The 20,696-nt window shown below is 35.5% G+C and overlaps 1 protein-coding gene across 1 annotated transcript in view; it reads right to left on the reverse strand.

The window, feature by feature from the left end:
• Nucleotides 1-20,696, reverse strand: part of LOC142336314 (poly [ADP-ribose] polymerase tankyrase-2-like) — a 104,264-nt gene that overhangs the window by 14,914 nt on the left and 68,654 nt on the right. The window contains exon 8 of the mRNA XM_075385058.1: nucleotides 944-1,105. Coding sequence (XP_075241173.1) covers nucleotides 944-1,105 — 162 coding nt within the window. The remainder of the gene's footprint in view (nucleotides 1-943; nucleotides 1,106-20,696) is intronic.

The following is a 20,696-nucleotide window of genomic DNA, read 5'->3' on the forward strand; positions in this document are numbered from 1 at the left end:
ATATTTGTCAGTAACTTATCATCAGACCCCTTAGGAGATTTTCTGGCCCCTGGGTTTGGAAAGACCTGAATAAGGAAAAAAATGAAAATAAGGAAAAATAAGGAAAATTTGAAAAAAAATTGAACGTTTTGTCAAAAAATGCTAATATTCTTGATGTTGAAATGTTGAAACCATTCCATTACCACTAGAAACTATTGTGTAACCTATCATTAAAACCTAGAGGAGGTTCCCTGACACATAGGGCTGTCAAAAAGCGTGAAAAATTGTGCAAAATAGTATAAATTTTAAAGTTTTTAGCGAGCAGTAGTTCGTCAGTAGCTAGAAACGGGGGGGGGGGGGGGGGGGGGGGGGCTGTGGTGCACCGAGGGCTGACTTGGGGTTGGGGCAACAATGGGATGGGAGTGTAACAGAGCGCGTGTGGTGGGGGAAATAGCTGGGGGGGGGTCAACAGTGGGGGTGTCTTTAACCTCTAGGAACCGCCCTTTACACCATAAGTATAAGTCTCCAAAACAGTTTGAGCTGAAACAGAGCTGAAAGGCTCTAAGAGCACTTAATGTCCGCTAGGCGCTATACCTGTTTATTCCGTTTTTGAGGACGATAAGTTAAAAGCGTCAGACAAAAACGGTCAAGCGAAAAATCGCATAAAAACGACCGACAGGACTAATATAATTGCTACAAACTTCGTTTGAGAGCAATTAATTATGAATGTGTCACAAAATAAAGAACAGACACAACTCAATTGGAAACTTTCAATCGCGATTCAAATATTCATTATTCTTAATGGCAGCCCCACCCGAGATTTTTACAGGCCATTTAAATCTTTATTAGTGTAGAAGCACACATGAGTGTGATCCCACATCAGGCCAATGAAAGCAAAAGACTCAAGAGGCCGACGGATTAACTGTTTCCGAGAGATGAATAAAATAGCACAGTGACGTCCAACCCTTAGCAGCCGCTTCGTGCAGAGGCGTGAACTTCCACAGATCACATGCATTTGGATCTGCGCCATGCTGCAACAGTAGCTCACACACTTCATAATGACCATAGGAGCAAGCATTGTGTAGAGGGACGAGACCACCTCTGTCTTTTGCATGCACGTCCGCGCCTTAAAAATACTCTGTTTAGTGATATCATTACTAAGTAGCAAACCGACTAACTGTCCGCGTTCATCAAAATCAGAGAAGAAATTATAGGTTCAGAAACATATCATTTGAATTCTTTTACTTTATTACACTATTTTCTGGAAAATTCGTGTGAAATATGGCAAAAAAGATGAGAGGTAGTAAACATAGCCGAAGACAATCAATACAAGACAAAAATAGTATATATTTTAATGGGTGGCGGTCAAGCACACCGATAGGCAAGCAAGCCGAATTTTGAAAATGGGGTCAAGTAAGCCGAAAAATTTTCGGATACCCGTATTTTAAGTTGCCCCTGGCGAGCCGGTGGGCGCGCTTCGCCGCGATAACCGGCCCGCTATTTCCGGATTACATCCCACAGCGGATGAGAGGCATGGCCATGGACAGCGGTGTGCTGAGGCCCGTACCCACTAGATGTCTAAAAATTGACGCATTTCTGTTTCTTTGGTGCATTGGAATACATTATACACTATAATACTACGCGCAGTATTGATTGTAACGGCTGACAATGTATTATTTCTGATAGATTACATAACTATTACATAACTTTCGGCTTGCTTGCCTATCGGCTTACTTTGCATTCGCCATTTTAATGACTAATCGATTTATAAACCCGTACCGAAACTCCAGAGTAGATCAGAGCTGGAGCAGGGTAATTCCAGCGTTAGGTGCGCTATCAGAGCTGGAACAGAGTTCCCCCAGATTAGGAGACTCTGAACTCTGGGTCTTGTCTTCACAGAGTAGAACACAGAGTATGTCTACTCTGAAATTTGCCTTGACAGAGTAGAACCCAGAGTAGGTCTACTCTGGAGTATGTCTTGACAGAGTTGATCACAGAATAGGTCTACTCTGGTATCAGTCCTCACAGAGTTGATCAGAGAATAAAACTAATAGCAGAGTACAACCACCCGGTCCAAATGTGAACGAATCCCAGTTTGAGGTGCCATCCGGAAGTAACTTCTGATCAGACCATCCCAGACAAAAGTGCAGAGAGTATGTCAAAGAGTATGTCAAACTAAAGTGCGCTCAAAACGGTGTGTGCGCTCAAAGTGTGCTCGAAATTGTCTCTAATCAGACCATGCCAGACGGAAATGACCTCTGTTCAGAGCGAAATTAGACAATTATTATTATTATTTTTATTATTATAATTATTATTACTATTATTATTATTTTTATTAATACTACTACTGATACAACACTTAAACTCCATTAAGAAATAAAGGCACTATTACAAGACAACCAAACATGGATATAAGACAAGAATATAAATGTAACAATCATTAAATTAAATCAGCTTCAAGTTATTAGTTAAACAAGAAACTTTTCGTTGACGAATTTGTTGAAGACTGATCTTGGATTGCTATTAGCTCTTACTTGAACAACTGAAAAATCTATCTTGGAGATTTTTTCAGTCATTCGAGTCATCTGAAAACCTTTTTTCAAATGATTAATCACTCAGTCTTCCGTGGTTTTTAAGAAGAATATCTTTGACGAAATAAAAAAGCAATGCCATTTTTCAAAAACTGCTATTTTTTTATCAATTTGGCTTTAATTTCTGTGATCAACCATGCATTCGGTATTGGCCGGGCTCCTCTTTAACCTTAGTTAATCTGCACTTGCTTTTCAGCATGTTTTTTTGATGCAAGTCAAAATTTTCCGTCTTTTTTTTTATTTTTTCAGTCGGAGTGTTACAGTTTCAATAATAAGTCCTTCTCCCTATTTAATTTCCGTTTTCTACATCATATTTTCGTCCGTGAAGCAAGTTTTACTGATGGTTATAGTTAATTCAACAATTTTTCGTTTTTGACAATTTCAACAAATTTCTGTGTGTGTGTGTTGTTTTTTTTTGTCAAACCACTCAAAACATCTTAGCCTCCATGGTGACTTGGGAACTTATTCCGCCTCCCCATTAAGGCTTGCCGTGCCAAAGAATTACTGGGTGGACCTAGGCTACTCCCACAAACACGTTAGCATGGCTGTTCTAATCAGCTATGGTGGATTTCTGCAGAACTGTGGCTCTGCTTCTAGCTCAAAAAAGGGATACAATTCAGTAATTTGTTGATATATTCCAAAGTAACCTAACAAATTTTTCGGGGAGAAACTCATTTTTGCATTTTTCTGATGCTGTAATTCTCTTGTTTTCGTTGTATATGTGCTGTCCTAAGACGTCGTTATGAAAAAAAATACAATTTTTAAAAAGAATTTTCAAATTTTTAAAATTTACCAATTAGGTGATTTAGGTGTTCTCCAAATACGGATACCCCAGAAAACCAGAATAAACTTACATTGATTAGTTCATTGAATTCCCCTGATAGTGGGGAGGATCCCCATATAAAATTTTGGAATGATTTTGTGGAATTGAGTGGGTCAATTTTTGACCCACTCAACTCTGTATGCGCCGATCCTCGAATTTGGGCCTTGTTTGGCTACTTTAGCGGTGATATAAATTTGAAATTTTTATGTCAAGATTAAACATTATAGTTTTTTAGACTGCTTAGTTAATGGGGAGGGTCACTATATACATATTGTACCATTTTTTTACACGTTTTGATGGTCATTTGACCGAATGAATGATTTTTTTGCAATTTAACAAGTTTTCAGACGTGCTATTTGTGTTTTCTGGACAGTATTTAAGTTCTTGAAGCTATTTGTATCAATAAATGGGGGTAACTCAACATTTTTTTTCACGATTTCATCAAATTTCTGTGGATGTTGTTTTATGTCAAAACACACAAAACACCATTACCTTCATGGTGGGGTGGGAAATTTTTTCCCACCTCACCATGAGGGTTTGCCGTGACCTAGAACGCCGAAGTGGACTAGAATTACACCCACAAATACGCCGGGAACGCTGTTTCATGTTGTTTTGCGTCGGTTACGGAGATTTTGGGCTTAGGTGATAGCCCAAAAAATGGCGTATGGAATACTATTTTGTTAATATCTTCTAAAGTACTGAACCAAATTAAACGGGAGTAGTCGCATTTTGTTGGCACTAAACCCCTCTTGCTTGCACTGCTTAGTTAGTTTCTCAAATCGGCCTAATCAAAAGTTATTAACGTTTAAATTTGAAAAAAGTCGAATTTTCGGGCTATTCGGGATGACCCAAATTTCGGTAAAGCACGCGATTTACCCTACAAATGTTAGTGTTTTAGAATCCTCAGTTAGTGGGGAGTATCCCCATATATATTTATCATACCCTTTTAGCAAGTCCAGATGCCGAATTTTGGCTCTGCAGCCGGAGTACTCTGCTTTTTTGGTCATTTGGTACGGTACCTTTATTTTGGAATAACTCGTTGTAGAGTGAATCGATTTTGATGAAACTTTATTATTAGACCCAGCTTGAGCTTAGCTTTGTTTTGATATAGGTGTCATATTGTTTCGATCGGTCGTTTTTGAGAAAATGACCAGGACAGGTACCCCATTTTTGGCCTGGTGAAGCAGTGTACCAGTACATACAGAGCTGTGCAACATCACTTTTATTGCGATTTAAAGCTTGATTATTGGCCCGTTAGCTTCCTTATGTTATGGCAAAGCCGTCTAGTTATTATTTCTAATTTGGTTGGCGCATTAACATGGCAAATTTTAGCTCTGCAGATGATGTTTCTGGTCATTTTGGTCATTTGGTACGGTACCTTAACTTTGCAATAACTCGTTGTAGAGTAAACCGATTTCGATAAAATTTATTTTGTTAAACCCAGCTTGAACTAAGCTTTGTTTTGATATAGGTGTCGTTTCGTTTCGATCAGCCGTTTTCGAGAAATTGGCCAGGACAGGTACCCCATTTTTGACCTGCTGAAGCAAGGAACCAGTACATGCAGAGTTGTGTCACATCACCTATGATGCGATTTAAAGCTTGTTTATGAGTGCGTTAGCTTCCTTATATTATGGCAAAGCTTTCTAGCTATTATTTGTAATTTGTTTGACGCATTGTCATGTCAAATTTTAGCTCTGGACGTGATGTTTGTGGTCACTTTGGTCATTTGGTACAGTACCTTATTTTTGCTATAACTTCTTGAAGAGTGCACCGATTGAGCTCATTTTTTAATATGATGCGTGTCTCAAGCTGTGCTACAAACTGTACTTAGGGCGTTTGTTTTCGTTCAGCCGTTTTTGAGAAATTGGCCAGGAAATTTGACTCGAGTTTGACCTCCTCAGGAGATAAACACCACATCCGGATGCTGCCACTTGGAATGCTGCCACTAGATCCGGCTAAAGTGCTACTCTACTCATCATGCTCTATTTCCGCATCGACCTACATTCATCGATGCGGGATGGTGTACACGGCCCTTTATTGTTGTTTTTTTTAATATATATATATATATATATATATATATATATATATATATATAATACTATTATTCTAAGGTGAGGGCCTCGGGCCCCCATGAGGTGCACACCCCCCCCCTGCCCCGTTGAGACGCCGGTTAGTCGGTTCCCCCCGCTGGGTTTTTGTGCACCTCATGTTGGGGACGTAGTTGGCGTGCGGTCGACTTTTTGGGCTCTCTTAAGAGGTCTGTTCAGGGTCTCTTCGGTCTGGCCCTAGGTCTGCACAACGGTCTGGCCATGGCTCTGTTCGGTGTGGCCAATGGTCTCGAGAAAGTCTGTTCAGTCTGGTCAATGGTGGTCAGAGTCTGTTTGGTCTGGCCAAGGGCGGCCAAAGACCGTTCGGTCTGGCCAATACCTATCTTTGGGTATACCCAAAGCATAACGTAAAACAAAACGGAAATTTGCGAATTTCACGATTAGCGAATTTTAAAAATAGGTCTTTTTCATTGGGTCAAGGAGTTGTCCAAATCGAACCAAACTCGGCATGCAATATCCCATGTGTACCTAGAGCGTAAAACAAAAAGAATTTTTGGTATAGCTTGTCTAGGAAAAAAGTTCGTATTTCAATTGGAAATTTCGACTTTTTCGCTTATTCTATTTTGAAAAATATAGAAATTTTATCGGATCAAGGACTTGTTCAAAGTTAACCAAATTGATATCCCAGACTGCCAGTACTATTAAGGTTGTAATGCAAAAAGAATGATCCGTCTACTGTTCCTAGAAAAAAAAGTTCGTATTTCAATCGGAAATTCCGACTTTTTCGCTTATTCTATTTTGAAAAATATAGAAATTTTATCGGATCATGGACTTGTTCAAAGTGAACCAAATTGATATCCCAGACTACCAGTACTATTAAGGTTGTAATGCAAAAAGAATGATCCGTCTACTGTTCCTAGAAAAAAAGTTCGTATTTCAATCGGAAATATCGACTTATTAGCTTATCCTTTTTTAAAATATTGAATTTTTATCGGATCAAGGAGTTGTTTAAATCAGGCCAAACTGGATATGGAGTATCCCATGTGTGCGTAGATTGTAAAACAAAAAGAATTTTTGCTATAGCTTGTCTAGGAAAAAAGTTAGTATTTCATACGGAAATTTATGATTAATTCGAATAATTAATTTCAAATAATTTTTAAAAATAGGTCTATTTCGTCGGGTCAAGGAATTGTCCAAATCTAACCAAACTCGGTATGGAGTATCCCGTGTGTATCTAGAGTCTAAAATAGAAAGAATTTTTGCTATAGCTTGCCTAGGAAAAAAGTTCGTATTTCAATCGGAAATATCGACTTATTCGCTTATTCTTTTTTAAAAAATATTGAATTTTTATCGGATCAAGGAGTTGTTTAAATCAGACCACACTGGGTATGGAGTATCCCATGTGTGCGTAGATTGTAAAACAAAAAGAATTTTTGTTATAGCTTGTCTAGGAAAAAAGTTGGTATTGCATACGGAAATTTATGATTAATTCGAATAATTAATTTCAAATAATTCTTAAAAATAGGTCTATTTCGTCGGGTCAAGGAATTGTCCAAACCTAACCAAACTCGGTATGGAGTATCCCATGTGTATCTAGAGTCTAAAATAGAAAGAATTTTTGCTATAGCTTGCCTAGGAAAAAAGTTCGTATTTCAATCGGAAATATCAACTTATTCGCTTATTCTATTTTAAAAAATATTGAAATTTTATCGGATCAAGGACTTGTTCAAAGTTAACCAAATTGATATCCCAGACTGCCAGTACTATTAAGGTTGTAATGCAAAAAGAATGATCCGTCTACTGTTCCTAGAAAAAAAGTTCGTATTTCAATCGGAAATTCCGACTTTTTCGCTTATTCTATTTTGAAAAATATAGAAATTTTATCGGATCAAGGACTTGTTCAAAGTGAACCAAATTGATATCCCAGACTACCAGTACTATTAAGGTTGTAATGCAAAAAGAATGATTCGTCTACTGTTCCTAGAAAAAAGTTCGTATTTCAATCGGAAATATCGACTTATTAGCTTATTCTTTTTTAAAATATTGAATTTTTATCGGATCAAGGAGTTGTTTAAATCAGGCCAAACTGGATATGGAGTATCCCATGTGTGCGTAGATTGTAAAACAAAAAGAATTTTTGCTATAGCTTGTCTAGGAAAAAAGTTAGTATTTCATACGGAAATTTATGATTAATTCGAATAATTAATTTCAAATAATTCTTAAAAATAGGTCTATTTCGTCGGGTCAAGGAATTGTCCAAACCTAACCAAACTCGGTATGGAGTATCCCATGTGTATCTAGAGTCTAAAATAGAAAGAATTTTTGCTATAGCTTGCCTAGGAAAAAAGTTCGTATTTCAATCGGAAATATCAACTTATTCGCTTATTCTATTTTAAAAAATATTGAAATTTTATCGGATCAAGGAGTTGTTAAAAGTGAACCAAATTGATATCCCAGAATACTCTTCTCTAAAAGTCTTCTATTTCTCGAGATGTAGGTGATATGAGATATCTCCTTTTTTCTTAATTCTTTGTAATTCATCAGTTTGTACCACCTGTATTCAGTCTGATTTGAGTCTAGATATAACCAAAATGGTCACTTTCCAGAAAACTTGAAACTTCTCTTTGTCAGTAAAAAAAGTCTTCTCTAAAAGTCTTCTATTTCTCGAGATATAGGTGATATGAGATATGTCTCCTTTTTCTTAGTTCTTTGTAATTCATCAGTTTGTACCACCTGTATTCAGTCTGATTTGAGTCTAGATATAACCAAAATGGTCACTTTCCAGAAAACTTGAAACTTCTCTTTGTCAGTAAAACAAAGTCGTCTCTAAAAGTCTTCTTTTTCTGGAGATGTTGGTGATATGAGATTTCTCCTTTTTCTTAGTTCTTTGTAATTCATCAGTTTGTACCACCTGTATTCAGTCTGATTTGACTCTAGATATAACCAAAATGGTCACTTTCCAGAAAACTTGAAACTTCTCTTTGTCAGTAAAAAAAGTCTTCTCTAAAAGTCTTCTATTTCTCGAGATGTAGGTGATATGAGATATATCTCCTTTTTTCTTAGTTCTTTTTAATTCATCCGTTTGTACCACCTGTATTCAGTCTGATTTGACTCTAGATATAACCAAAATGGTCACTTTCCAGAAAACTTGAAACTTCTCTTTGTCAGTAAAAAGTCTTCTCTAAAAGTCGGGGTTTTTAGTTGTTCTCCAGTCTGTACAATCGGTCTGAATTATAATTCAAAAGAATGGTCCGCCTAACGTTCCTAGAAAAAAAGTTCGTAATTCAATCGGAAATATCGACTTTTTCGCTTATTCTATATTCAAAAATATAAACTTTATCAGATCATAGGGTTGTTATATCTGTTAAAGAAGTTAGTTCTCCTTTTCAGTTTTGTTATGAACAACTTTCTGTCGAATTACAAGATTCCAAAGAAGGCAACAATCTGCAATTCAAGAGAGCCTGCTCCCATAAGTTTTTTTTTCGACAGATATTTTTTAATTTTTGCATGTGGGCCTCAATGCCAACGAGTAATAGTTCGGGAAACAACCAGATTTTCTTGTTGGCATTGGTTGAGGGCTTTTGTGTAGGAAAAATGACATGTAACGTTCCTGGAAGTAAAGCTCGTACTTCAATACTAAAAATCGACTTATTCGCTTATTAAATTTCCATAAACATAGAATTTTTATCGGATCAAGGAGTTGTTTCAAGTGAATCAAATTGATATCCAAGACTACCAGTACTATTAAGGTTGTTATGCAGAAAGAATTTTTTGCCTAACGTTCCTAGAAAAAAAGTTCGTATTTCAATCGGAAATATCGACTTATTCGCTTATTCTATTTTAAAAAATATAGAAATTTTATCGGATCAAGGAGTTGTTCAAAGTGAACCAAATTGATATCCCAGACTACCAGTACTATTAAGGTTGTAATTCAAAAAGAATGATCCGTCTACTGTTCCTAGAAAAAAAGTTCGTATTTCAATCGGAAATATCGACATTTTCGCTTATTCTATTTTAAAAAATATGGAAATTTTATTGGATCAAGGAGTTAATTAAAGTGAACCAAATTGATATCCCAGACTACCAGTGTTATGTAGATTGTAAAACAAAAAGAATGGTCGTTCTAAGGTTCATACAAAAAAACGTTAGTTTTTCAAATGGAAATATCCAAAAAAAAGTCTTCTCTAAAAGTCTTCTATTTCTCGAGATATAGGTGATATGGGATATGTCTCCTTTTTCTTAGTTCTTTGTAATTCATCAGTTTGTACCACCTGTATTCAGTCTGACTTGAGTCTAGATATAACCAAAATGGTCACTTTCCAGAAAACTTGAAACTTCTCTTTGTCAGTAAAAAAAAGTCTTCTCTAAAAGTCTTCTATTTCTCGAGATGTAGTTGATATGAGATATGTCTGTTTTTTCGGGGTTTTTAGTAGTTCCCCACTCTGTACAGTCTGTTTACAGTCTGATTTGAGCCTAGAATAGGTCCAATCGGTAAACTTTCGGAAAAGTGGAAACTTCTCTTTGTCAGTAAAAAAAAGTCTTCTCTAAAAGTCTTCTATTTCTCGAGATGTAGGTGATATGAGATATATCTCCTTTTTTCTTAGTTCTTTTTAATTCATCCGTTTGTACCACCTGTATTCAGTCTGATTTGACTCTAGATATAACCAAAATGGTCACTTTCCAGAAAACTTGAAACTTCTCTTTGTCAGTAAAAAAAGTCTTCTCTAAAAGTCTTCTATTTCTCGAGATGTAGTTGATATGAGATGTATGTTTTTTCGGAGTGTTTAGTAGTTCTTCAGTCTGTGCAATCTTTTAACAGTCTGATTTGAGCCTAGAATCGGTCCAATCGGTAAAATTACCAGAAAAGTGGAAACGTCTCTTTGTCAGTAAAAAAGTCTTCTCTAAAAGTCTTCTATTTCTCGAGATGTAGGTGATATGAGATATGTCTGTTTTGTCGGAGGTTTTAGTAGTTCACCAGTTTGTACCACCTGTATTCAGTCTGATTTGAGTCTAGAATCGGTCCAATCGGTAAAATTACCAGAAAAGTGGAAACTTCTCTTTGTCAGTAAAAAAAGTCTTCTCTAAAAGTCTTCTATTTCTCGAGATGTAGGTGATATGAGATATGTCTGTTTTTTCGGAGGTTTTAGTAGTTAATCAGTTTGTATTCAGTCTGGTTTGAGTCTATATATAACCAAAATGGTGACTTTCCAGAAAACTTGAAACTTCTCTTTGTCAGTAAAAAAAAGTCTTCTCTAAAAGTCTTCTATTTCTCGAGATATAGGTGATATGAGATGTCTCCTTTTTCTTAGTTCTTTGTAATTCATCAGTTTGTACCACCTGTATTCAGTCTGATTTGAGTCTAGATATAACCAAAATGGTCACTTTCCAGAAAACTTGAAACTTCTCTTTGTCAGTAAAACAAAGTCGTCTCTAAAAGTCTTCTTTTTCTGGAGATGTTGGTGATATGAGATTTCTCCTTTTTCTTAGTTCTTTGTAATTCATCAGTTTGTACCACCTGTATTCAGTCTGACTTGAGTCTAGATATAACCAAAATGGTCACTTTCCAGAAAACTTGAAACTTCTCTTTGTCAGTAAAAAAAAGTCTTCTCTAAAAGTCTTCTATTTCTCGAGATGTAGTTGATATGAGATATGTCTGTTTTTTCGGGGTTTTTAGTAGTTCCCCACTCTGTACAGTCTGTTTACAGTCTGATTTGAGCCTAGAATAGGTCCAATCGGTAAACTTTCGGAAAAGTGGAAACTTCTCTTTGTCAGTAAAAAAAAGTCTTCTCTAAAAGTCTTCTATTTCTCGAGATGTAGGTGATATGAGATATATCTCCTTTTTTCTTAGTTCTTTTTAATTCATCCGTTTGTACCACCTGTATTCAGTCTGATTTGACTCTAGATATAACCAAAATGGTCACTTTCCAGAAAACTTGAAACTTCTCTTTGTCAGTAAAAAAAAGTCTTCTCTAAAAGTCTTCTATTTCTCGAGATGTAGTTGATATGAGATATGTCTGTTTTTTCGGGGTTTTTAGTAGTTCCCCACTCTGTACAGTCTGTTTACAGTCTGATTTGAGCCTAGAATAGGTCCAATCGGTAAACTTTCGGAAAAGTGGAAACTTCTCTTTGTCAGTAAAAAAAAGTCTTCTCTAAAAGTCTTCTATTTCTCGAGATGTAGGTGATATGAGATATATCTCCTTTTTTCTTAGTTCTTTTTAATTCATCCGTTTGTACCACCTGTATTCAGTCTGATTTGACTCTAGATATAACCAAAATGGTCACTTTCCAGAAAACTTGAAACTTCTCTTTGTCAGTAAAACAAAGTCGTCTCTAAAAGTCTTCTTTTTCTGGAGATGTTGGTGATATGAGATTTCTCCTTTTTCTTAGTTCTTTGTAATTCATCAGTTTGTACCACCTGTATTCAGTCTGACTTGAGTCTAGATATAACCAAAATGGTCACTTTCCAGAAAACTTGAAACTTCTCTTTGTCAGTAAAAAAAAGTCTTCTCTAAAAGTCTTCTATTTCTCGAGATGTAGTTGATATGAGATATGTCTGTTTTTTCGGGGTTTTTAGTAGTTCCCCACTCTGTACAGTCTGTTTACAGTCTGATTTGAGCCTAGAATAGGTCCAATCGGTAAACTTTCGGAAAAGTGGAAACTTCTCTTTGTCAGTAAAAAAAAGTCTTCTCTAAAAGTCTTCTATTTCTCGAGATGTAGGTGATATGAGATATATCTCCTTTTTTCTTAGTTCTTTTTAATTCATCCGTTTGTACCACCTGTATTCAGTCTGATTTGACTCTAGATATAACCAAAATGGTCACTTTCCAGAAAACTTGAAACTTCTCTTTGTCAGTAAAAAAAGTCTTCTCTAAAAGTCTTCTATTTCTCGAGATGTAGTTGATATGAGATGTATGTTTTTTCGGAGTGTTTAGTAGTTCTTCAGTCTGTGCAATCTTTTAACAGTCTGATTTGAGCCTAGAATCGGTCCAATCGGTAAAATTACCAGAAAAGTGGAAACGTCTCTTTGTCAGTAAAAAAGTCTTCTCTAAAAGTCTTCTATTTCTCGAGATGTAGGTGATATGAGATATGTCTGTTTTGTCGGAGGTTTTAGTAGTTCACCAGTTTGTACCACCTGTATTCAGTCTGATTTGAGTCTAGAATCGGTCCAATCGGTAAAATTACCAGAAAAGTGGAAACTTCTCTTTGTCAGTAAAAAAAGTCTTCTCTAAAAGTCTTCTATTTCTCGAGATGTAGGTGATATGAGATATGTCTGTTTTTTCGGAGGTTTTAGTAGTTAATCAGTTTGTATTCAGTCTGGTTTGAGTCTATATATAACCAAAATGGTGACTTTCCAGAAAACTTGAAACTTCTCTTTGTCAGTAAAAAAAAGTCTTCTCTAAAAGTCTTCTATTTCTCGAGATATAGGTGATATGAGATGTCTCCTTTTTCTTAGTTCTTTGTAATTCATCAGTTTGTACCACCTGTATTCAGTCTGATTTGAGTCTAGATATAACCAAAATGGTCACTTTCCAGAAAACTTGAAACTTCTCTTTGTCAGTAAAAAAAAGTCTTCTCTAAAAGTCTTCTATTTCTCGAGATGTAGTTGATATGAGATATGTCTGTTTTTTCGGGGTTTTTAGTAGTTCCCCACTCTGTACAGTCTGTTTACAGTCTGATTTGAGCCTAGAATAGGTCCAATCGGTAAACTTTCGGAAAAGTGGAAACTCCTCTTTGTCAGTAAAAAAAAGTCTTCTCTAAAAGTCTTCTATTTCTCGAGATGTAGGTGATATGAGATATATCTCCTTTTTTCTTAGTTCTTTTTAATTCATCCGTTTGTACCACCTGTATTCAGTCTGATTTGACTCTAGATATAACCAAAATGGTCACTTTCCAGAAAACTTGAAACTTCTCTTTGTCAGTAAAAAAAGTCTTCTCTAAAAGTCTTCTATTTCTCGAGATGTAGTTGATATGAGATGTATGTTTTTTCGGAGTGTTTAGTAGTTCTTCAGTCTGTGCAATCTTTTAACAGTCTGATTTGAGCCTAGAATCGGTCCAATCGGTAAAATTACCAGAAAAGTGGAAACGTCTCTTTGTCAGTAAAAAAGTCTTCTCTAAAAGTCTTCTATTTCTCGAGATGTAGGTGATATGAGATATGTCTGTTTTGTCGGAGGTTTTAGTAGTTCACCAGTTTGTACCACCTGTATTCAGTCTGATTTGAGTCTAGAATCGGTCCAATCGGTAAAATTACCAGAAAAGTGGAAACTTCTCTTTGTCAGTAAAAAAAGTCTTCTCTAAAAGTCTTCTATTTCTCGAGATGTAGGTGATATGAGATATGTCTGTTTTTTCGGAGGTTTTAGTAGTTAATCAGTTTGTATTCAGTCTGGTTTGAGTCTATATATAACCAAAATGGTGACTTTCCAGAAAACTTGAAACTTCTCTTTGTCAGTAAAAAAAAGTCTTCTCTAAAAGTCTTCTATTTCTCGAGATATAGGTGATATGAGATGTCTCCTTTTTCTTAGTTCTTTGTAATTCATCAGTTTGTACCACCTGTATTCAGTCTGATTTGAGTCTAGATATAACCAAAATGGTCACTTTCCAGAAAACTTGAAACTTCTCTTTGTCAGTAAAAAAAAGTCTTCTCTAAAAGTCTTCTATTTCTCGAGATATAGGTGATATGAGATATGTCTCCTTTTTCTTAGTTCTTTGTAATTCATCAGTTTGTACCACCTGTATTCAGTCTGATTTGAGTCTAGATATAACCAAAATGGTCACTTTCCAGAAAACTTGAAACTTCTCTTTGTCAGTAAAAAAAAAGTCTTCTCTAGAAGTCTTCTATTTCTCGATATGTAGTTGATATGAGATGTCTGTTTTTTCGGGGTTTTTAGTAGTTGCCCACTCTGTACAGTCTGTTTACAGTCTGATTTGAGCCTAGAATAGGTCCAATCGGTAAACTTTTGGAAAAGTGGAAACTTCTCTTTGTCAGTAAAAAAAGTCTTCTCTAAAAGTCTTCTATTTCTCGAGATGTAGGTGATATGAGATATATCTCCTTTTTTCATAGTTCTTTTTAATTCATCCGTTTGTACCACCTGTATTCAGTCTGATTTGACTCTAGATATAACCAAAATGGTCACTTTCCAGAAAACTTAAAACTTCTCTTTGTCAGTAAAAAAAGTCTTCTCTAAAAGTCTTCTATTTCTCGAGATGTAGTTGATATGAGATGTATGTTTTTTCGGAGTTTTCAGTAGTTCCTCAGTCTGTACAATCTTTTTACAGTCTGATTTGAGCCAAGAATCGGTCCAATCGGTAAAATTACCAGAAAAGTGGAAACGTCTCTTTGTCAGTAAAAAAGTCTTCTCTAAAAGTCTTCTATTTCTCGAGATGTAGGTGATATGAGATATGTCTGTTTTGTCGGAGGTTTTAGTAGTTCACCAGTTTGTACCACCTGTATTCAGTCTGATTTGAGTCTAGAATCGGTCCAATCGGTAAAATTAGCAGAAAAGTGGAAACTTCTCTTTGTCAGTAAAAAAAGTCTTCTCTAAAAGTCTTCTATTTCTCGAGATGCAGGTGATATGAGATATGTCTGTCTTTTCGGAGGTTTTAGTAGTTCATCAGTTTGTACCACCTGTATTCAGTCTGATTTGAGTCTAGAATCGGTCCAATCGGTAAAATTACGAGAAAAGTAGAAACTTCTCTTTGTCAGTAAAAAAAAAGTCTTCTCTAAAAGTCTTCTATTTCTCGAGATGTAGTTGATATGAGATATGTCTGTTTTTTCGGAGGTTTTAGTAGTTAATCAGTTTGTATTCAGTCTGATTTGAGTCTAGATATAACCAAAATGGTCACTTTCCAGAAAACTTGAAACTTCTCTTTGTCAGTAAAAAAAGTCTTCTCTAAAAGTCTTCTATTTCTCGAGATATAGGTGATATGAGATATGTCTCCTTTTTCTTAGTTCTTTGTAATTCATCAGTTTGTACCACCTGTATTCAGTCTGATTTGAGTCTAGATATAACCAAAATGGTCACTTTCCAGAAAACTTGAAACTTCTCTTTGTCAGTAAAAAAAAGTCTTCTCTAAAAGTCTTCTATTTCTCGAGATATAGGTGATATGAGATATGTCTCCTTTTTCTTAGTTCTTTGTAATTCATCAGTTTGTAAAACCTGTATTCAGTCTGATTTGAGTCTAGATATAACCAAAATGGTCACTTTCCAGAAAACTTGAAATTTCTCTTTGTCAGTAAAAAAAAAGTCTTCTCTAAAAGTCTTCCATTTCTCGATATGTAGTTGATATGAGATGTCTGTTTTTTCGGGGTTTTTAGTAGTTGCCCACTCTGTACAGTCTGTTTACAGTCTGATTTGAGCCTAGAATAGGTCCAATCGGTAAACTTTTGGAAAAGTGGAAACTTCTCTTTGTCAGTAAAAAAAGTCTTCTCTAAAAGTCTTCTATTTCTCGAGATGTAGGTGATATGAGATATCTCCTTTTTTCTTAATTCTTTTTAATTCATCCGTTTGTACCACCTGTATTCAGTCTGATTTGACTCTAGATATAACCAAAATGGTCACTTTCCAGAAAACTTGAAACTTCTCTTTGTCAGTAAAAAAAGTCTTCTCTAAAAGTCTTCTATTTCTCGAGATGTAGTTGATATGAGATGTCTGTTTTTTCGGAGTTTTTAGTAGTTCCTCAGTCTGTACATTCTTTTTACAGTCTGATTTGAGCCTAGAATCGGTCCAATCGGTAAAATTACCAGAAAAGTGGAAACGTCTCTTTGTCAGTAAAAAAGTCTTCTCAAAGTCTTCTATTTCTCGAGATGTAGGTGATATGAGATATGTCTGTCTTTTCGGAGGTTTTAGTAGTTCATCAGTTTGTACCACCTGTATTCAGTCTGATTTGAGTCTAGAATCGGTCCAATCGGTAAAATTACGAGAAAAGTAGAAACTTCTCTTTGTCAGTAAAAAAAAGTCTTCTCTAAAAGTCTTCTATTTCTCGAGATGTAGTTGATATGAGATATGTCTGTTTTTTCGGAGGTTTTAGTAGTTAATCAGTTTGTACCACCTGTATTCAGTCTGATTTGAGTCTAGAATCGGTCCAATCGGTAAAATTACCAGAAAAGTGGAAACTTCTCTTTGTCAGTAAAAAAAGTCTTCTCTAAAAGTCTTCTATTTCTCGAGATGTAGGTGATATGAGATATGTCTGTCTTTTCGGAGGTTTTAGTAGTTCATCAGTTTGTACTACCTGTATTTAGTCTGATTTGAGTCTAGAATCGGTCCAATCGGTAAAATTACGAGAAAAGTAGAAACTTCTCTTTGTCAGTAAAAAAAAGTCTTCTCTAAAAGTCTTCTATTTCTCGAGATGTAGTTGATATGAGATATGTCTGTTTTTTCGGAGGTTTTAGTAGTTAATCAGTTTGTACCACCTGTATTCAGTCTGATTTGAGCCTAGGATTGGTCCAATCGGTAAAATTACCTGAAAAGTGGAAACTTCTCTTTGTCAGTAAAAAAAGTCTTCTCTAAAAGTCTTCTATTTCTCGAGATATAGTTGATATGAGTTATGTCTGTTTTTTTCGGAGGTTTTAGTAGGTCATCAGTTTGTACCACCTGTATTCAGTCTGATTTGAGCCTAGGATCGGTTCAATCGGTAAAATTACCAGAAAACTTGAAACTTCTCTTTGTCAGTAAAAAAAGTCTTCTCTAAAAGTCTTCTATTTCTCGAGATAAAGTTGATATGAGATATGTCTGTTTTTTCGGAGTTTTTAGTAGTTCCTCAGTCTGTACATTCTTTTTACAGTCTGATTTGAGCCTAGAATCGGTCCAATCGGTAAAATTACCAGAAAAGTGGAAACGTCTCGTTGTCAGTAAAAAAGTCTTCTCTAAAAGTCTTCTATTTCTCGAGATGTAGGTGATATGAGATATGTCTGTTTTATCGGAGGTTTTAGTAGTTCACCAGTTTGTACCACCTGTATTCAGTCTGATTTGAGTCTAGAATCGGTCCAATCGGTAAAATTACCAGAAAAGTGGAAACTTCTCTTTGTCAGTAAAAAAAGTCTTCTCTAAAAGTCTTCTATTTCTCGAGATGTAGGTGATATGAGATATGTCTGTCTTTTCGGAGGTTTTAGTAGTTCATCAGTTTGTACCACCTGTATTCAGTCTGATTTGAGTCTAGAATCGGTCCAATCGGTAAAATTACGAGAAAAGTAGAAACTTCTCTTTGTCAGTAAAAAAAAGTCTTCTCTAAAAGTCTTCTATTTCTCGAGATGTAGTTGATATGAGATATGTCTGTTTTTTCGGAGCTTTTAGTAGTTAATCAGTTTGTACCACCTGTATTCAGTCTGATTTGAGTCTAGAATCGGTCCAATCGGTAAAATTACCAGAAAAGTGGAAACTTCTCTTTGTCAGTAAAAAAAGTCTTCTCTAAAAGTCTTCTATTTCTCGAGATGTAGGTGATATGAGATATGTCTGTCTTTTCGGAGGTTTTAGTAGTTCATCAGTTTGTACCACCTGTATTTAGTCTGATTTGAGTCTAGAATCGGTCCAATCGGTAAAATTACGAGAAAAGTAGAAACTTCTCTTTGTCAGTAAAAAAAAGTCTTCTCTAAAAGTCTTCTATTTCTCGAGATGTAGTTGATATGAGATATGTCTGTTTTTTCGGAGGTTTTAGTAGTTAATCAGTTTGTACCACCTGTATTCAGTCTGATTTGAGCCTAGGATTGGTCCAATCGGTAAGATTACCTGAAAAGTGGAAACTTCTCTTTGTCAGTAAAAAAAGTCTTCTCTAAAAGTCTTCTATTTCTCGAGATATAGTTGATATGAGTTATGTCTGTTTCTTTCGGAGGTTTTAGTAGGTCATCAGTTTGTACCACCTGTATTCAGTCTGATTTGAGCCTAGGATCGGTTCAATCGGTAAAATTACCAGAAAAGTAGAAACTTCTCTTTGTCAGTAAAAAAAAGTCTTCTCTAAAAGTCTTCTATTTCTCGAGATGTAGTTGATATGAGATATGTCTGTTTTTTCGGAGATTTTAGTAGTTAATCAGTTTGTACCACCTGTATTCAGTCTGATTTGAGCCTAGGATTGGTCCAATCGGTAAGATTACCTGAAAAGTGGAAACTTCTCTTTGTCAGTAAAAAAAGTCTTCTCTAAAAGTCTTCTATTTCTCGAGATATAGTTGATATGAGTTATGTCTGTTTCTTTCGGAGGTTTTAGTAGGTCATCAGTTTGTACCACCTGTATTCAGTCTGATTTGAGCCTAGGATCGGTTCAATCGGTAAAATTACCAGAAAAGTAGAAACTTCTCTTTGTCAGTAAAAAAATCTTCTATTTCTCGAGATATAGTTGATATGAGATGTCTGTTTTTTCGGAGGTTTTAGTAGTTAATCAGTTTGTACCACCTGTATTCAGTCTGATTTGAGCCTAGGATCGGTCCAATCGGTAAAATTACCAGAAAAGTGGAAACTTCTCTTTGTCAGTAAAAAAGTCTTCTCTAAAAGTCTTCTATTTCTCGAGATATAGTTGATATGAGATATGTCTGTTCTTTCGGAGGTTTTAGTAGGTCATCAGTTTGTACCACCTGTATTCAGTCTGATTTGAGCCTAGGATCGGTCCAATCGGTAAAATTACCAGAAAAGTGGAAACTTCTCTCTGTCAGTAAAAAAAAAGTCTTCTCTAAAAGTCTTCTATTTCTCGAGATATAGTTGATATGAGATATGTCTGTTTTTTCGGGGTTTTTAGTAGTTCCCCAGTCTGTACAATCTATTTACAGTCTGATTTGAGCCTAGAATATTTCCAATCGGTAAATTTGCCGGAAAAATGGAAACTTCTCTTTGTCAGTAAAAAAGTCTTCTCTAAAAGTCTTCTATTTCTCGAGATGTAGGTGATATGAGATATGTCTGTTTTTCCGGAGTTTTTAGTAGTTCCCCAGTCTGTACAATCTGATTACAGTCTGATTTGAGCATAGAACAGGTCCAATTGGAAAATTTGCCGGAAAAGTGGAAACTTCTCTTTGTCAGTAAAAAAAGTCTTCTCTAAAAGTCTTCTATTTCTCGAGGTGATGCTGAAATGAGATATATTAGTTTTTTTGGCACTTTTTGCCTTTTACTCAGTTGTACCAGCTCTGTGAAAGGCTATGTATGTCAAAATTCAAGAAAAATTGGAAATTTGCAAAAATGTTGCGATTAGTAAAAAAGAAGACTCTTCTCTCGAAAGTCTTTTTTCTTTAGATGTAGGTGATATGAGATATGTCTGTTTTTTCGGAGTTTTTAGTAGTTCCCCAGTCTGTACAATCTGTCTGAATTATAATTCAAAAGAATGGTCCGCCTAACGATCCTAGAAAAAAAGTTCGTATTTCAATCGGAAATTCCGACTTTTTCGCTTATTCTATTTTCAAAAATATTGAATTTTTATCGGATCAAGGAGTTGTTCAAAGTGAACCAAATTAATTTCCAAGACTACCAGTACTATTAAGGTTGTAATGCAAAAAGAATGATCCATCTTATGTTCCTAGAAAAAAGTTCGTATTTCAATCGGAAATTCCGACTTTTTCGCTTATTCTATTTTCAAAAATATAGAAATTTTATCGGATCATAGAATTGTTTAATATAAACCAAATTAATGATTCTTAACAACAGGCGTTTTAATGTGATTTTTTCGTTTATAAAGAGCCTGCTTCGGTGGGCAAAGAAAATAGACAGCCTCAGTCAATGAAAAAACAAAAAAGCAGAAATCCCTACAGAAATCCTATTTCGTTCCGGTTTTCTGGATTTGAGCCAACGCAAAAGAGTTCGTTCGGTCTTGCGAAGCAGGAATTAAAAAAAGCCTAACCGTTAATCAATAATCAAAAATGTGTCCTTTCTTGGGCTCAGAAAGGGCTCAAAAGAGCTTCACGGATGGGCTACTTTTTTGACACCAACCGACTGCTCCAAGACTCTTTTGCATATGCAAGAAAAACCAATAAACGGCATCAGAGCGGAGAAAATAGGAGAAAAGCAAGCAGCCGAGTTTACTGAGAGCCTGCAGCCAGCTCCCTTCAAACCTGTTCCAAAAAAACAGCCCAAGATTTTGCAAAAAATGTTAACGAAAATGATTATATTTGTTTTTAACATTTTATGTATAAAAGAAAGCTGTATGTGATTTCCAGGTTTTCCTATCTGTTAAGTCAATTTACTTTATCTGTCCAGCAGTATGTAGGTTGTAAAACAAACAGAATTACCCGCCTAACAATCCTTGAAAAAAAGTTGGTTCGACACTTGGAAATATCGACTTTTTCGCTTA

Source organism: Convolutriloba macropyga, chromosome 3 (genome assembly GCF_964194025.1).
Source record: "Convolutriloba macropyga chromosome 3, txConMacr16.3, whole genome shotgun sequence".
Lineage (NCBI taxonomy): Eukaryota > Metazoa > Xenacoelomorpha > Acoela > Convolutidae > Convolutriloba > Convolutriloba macropyga.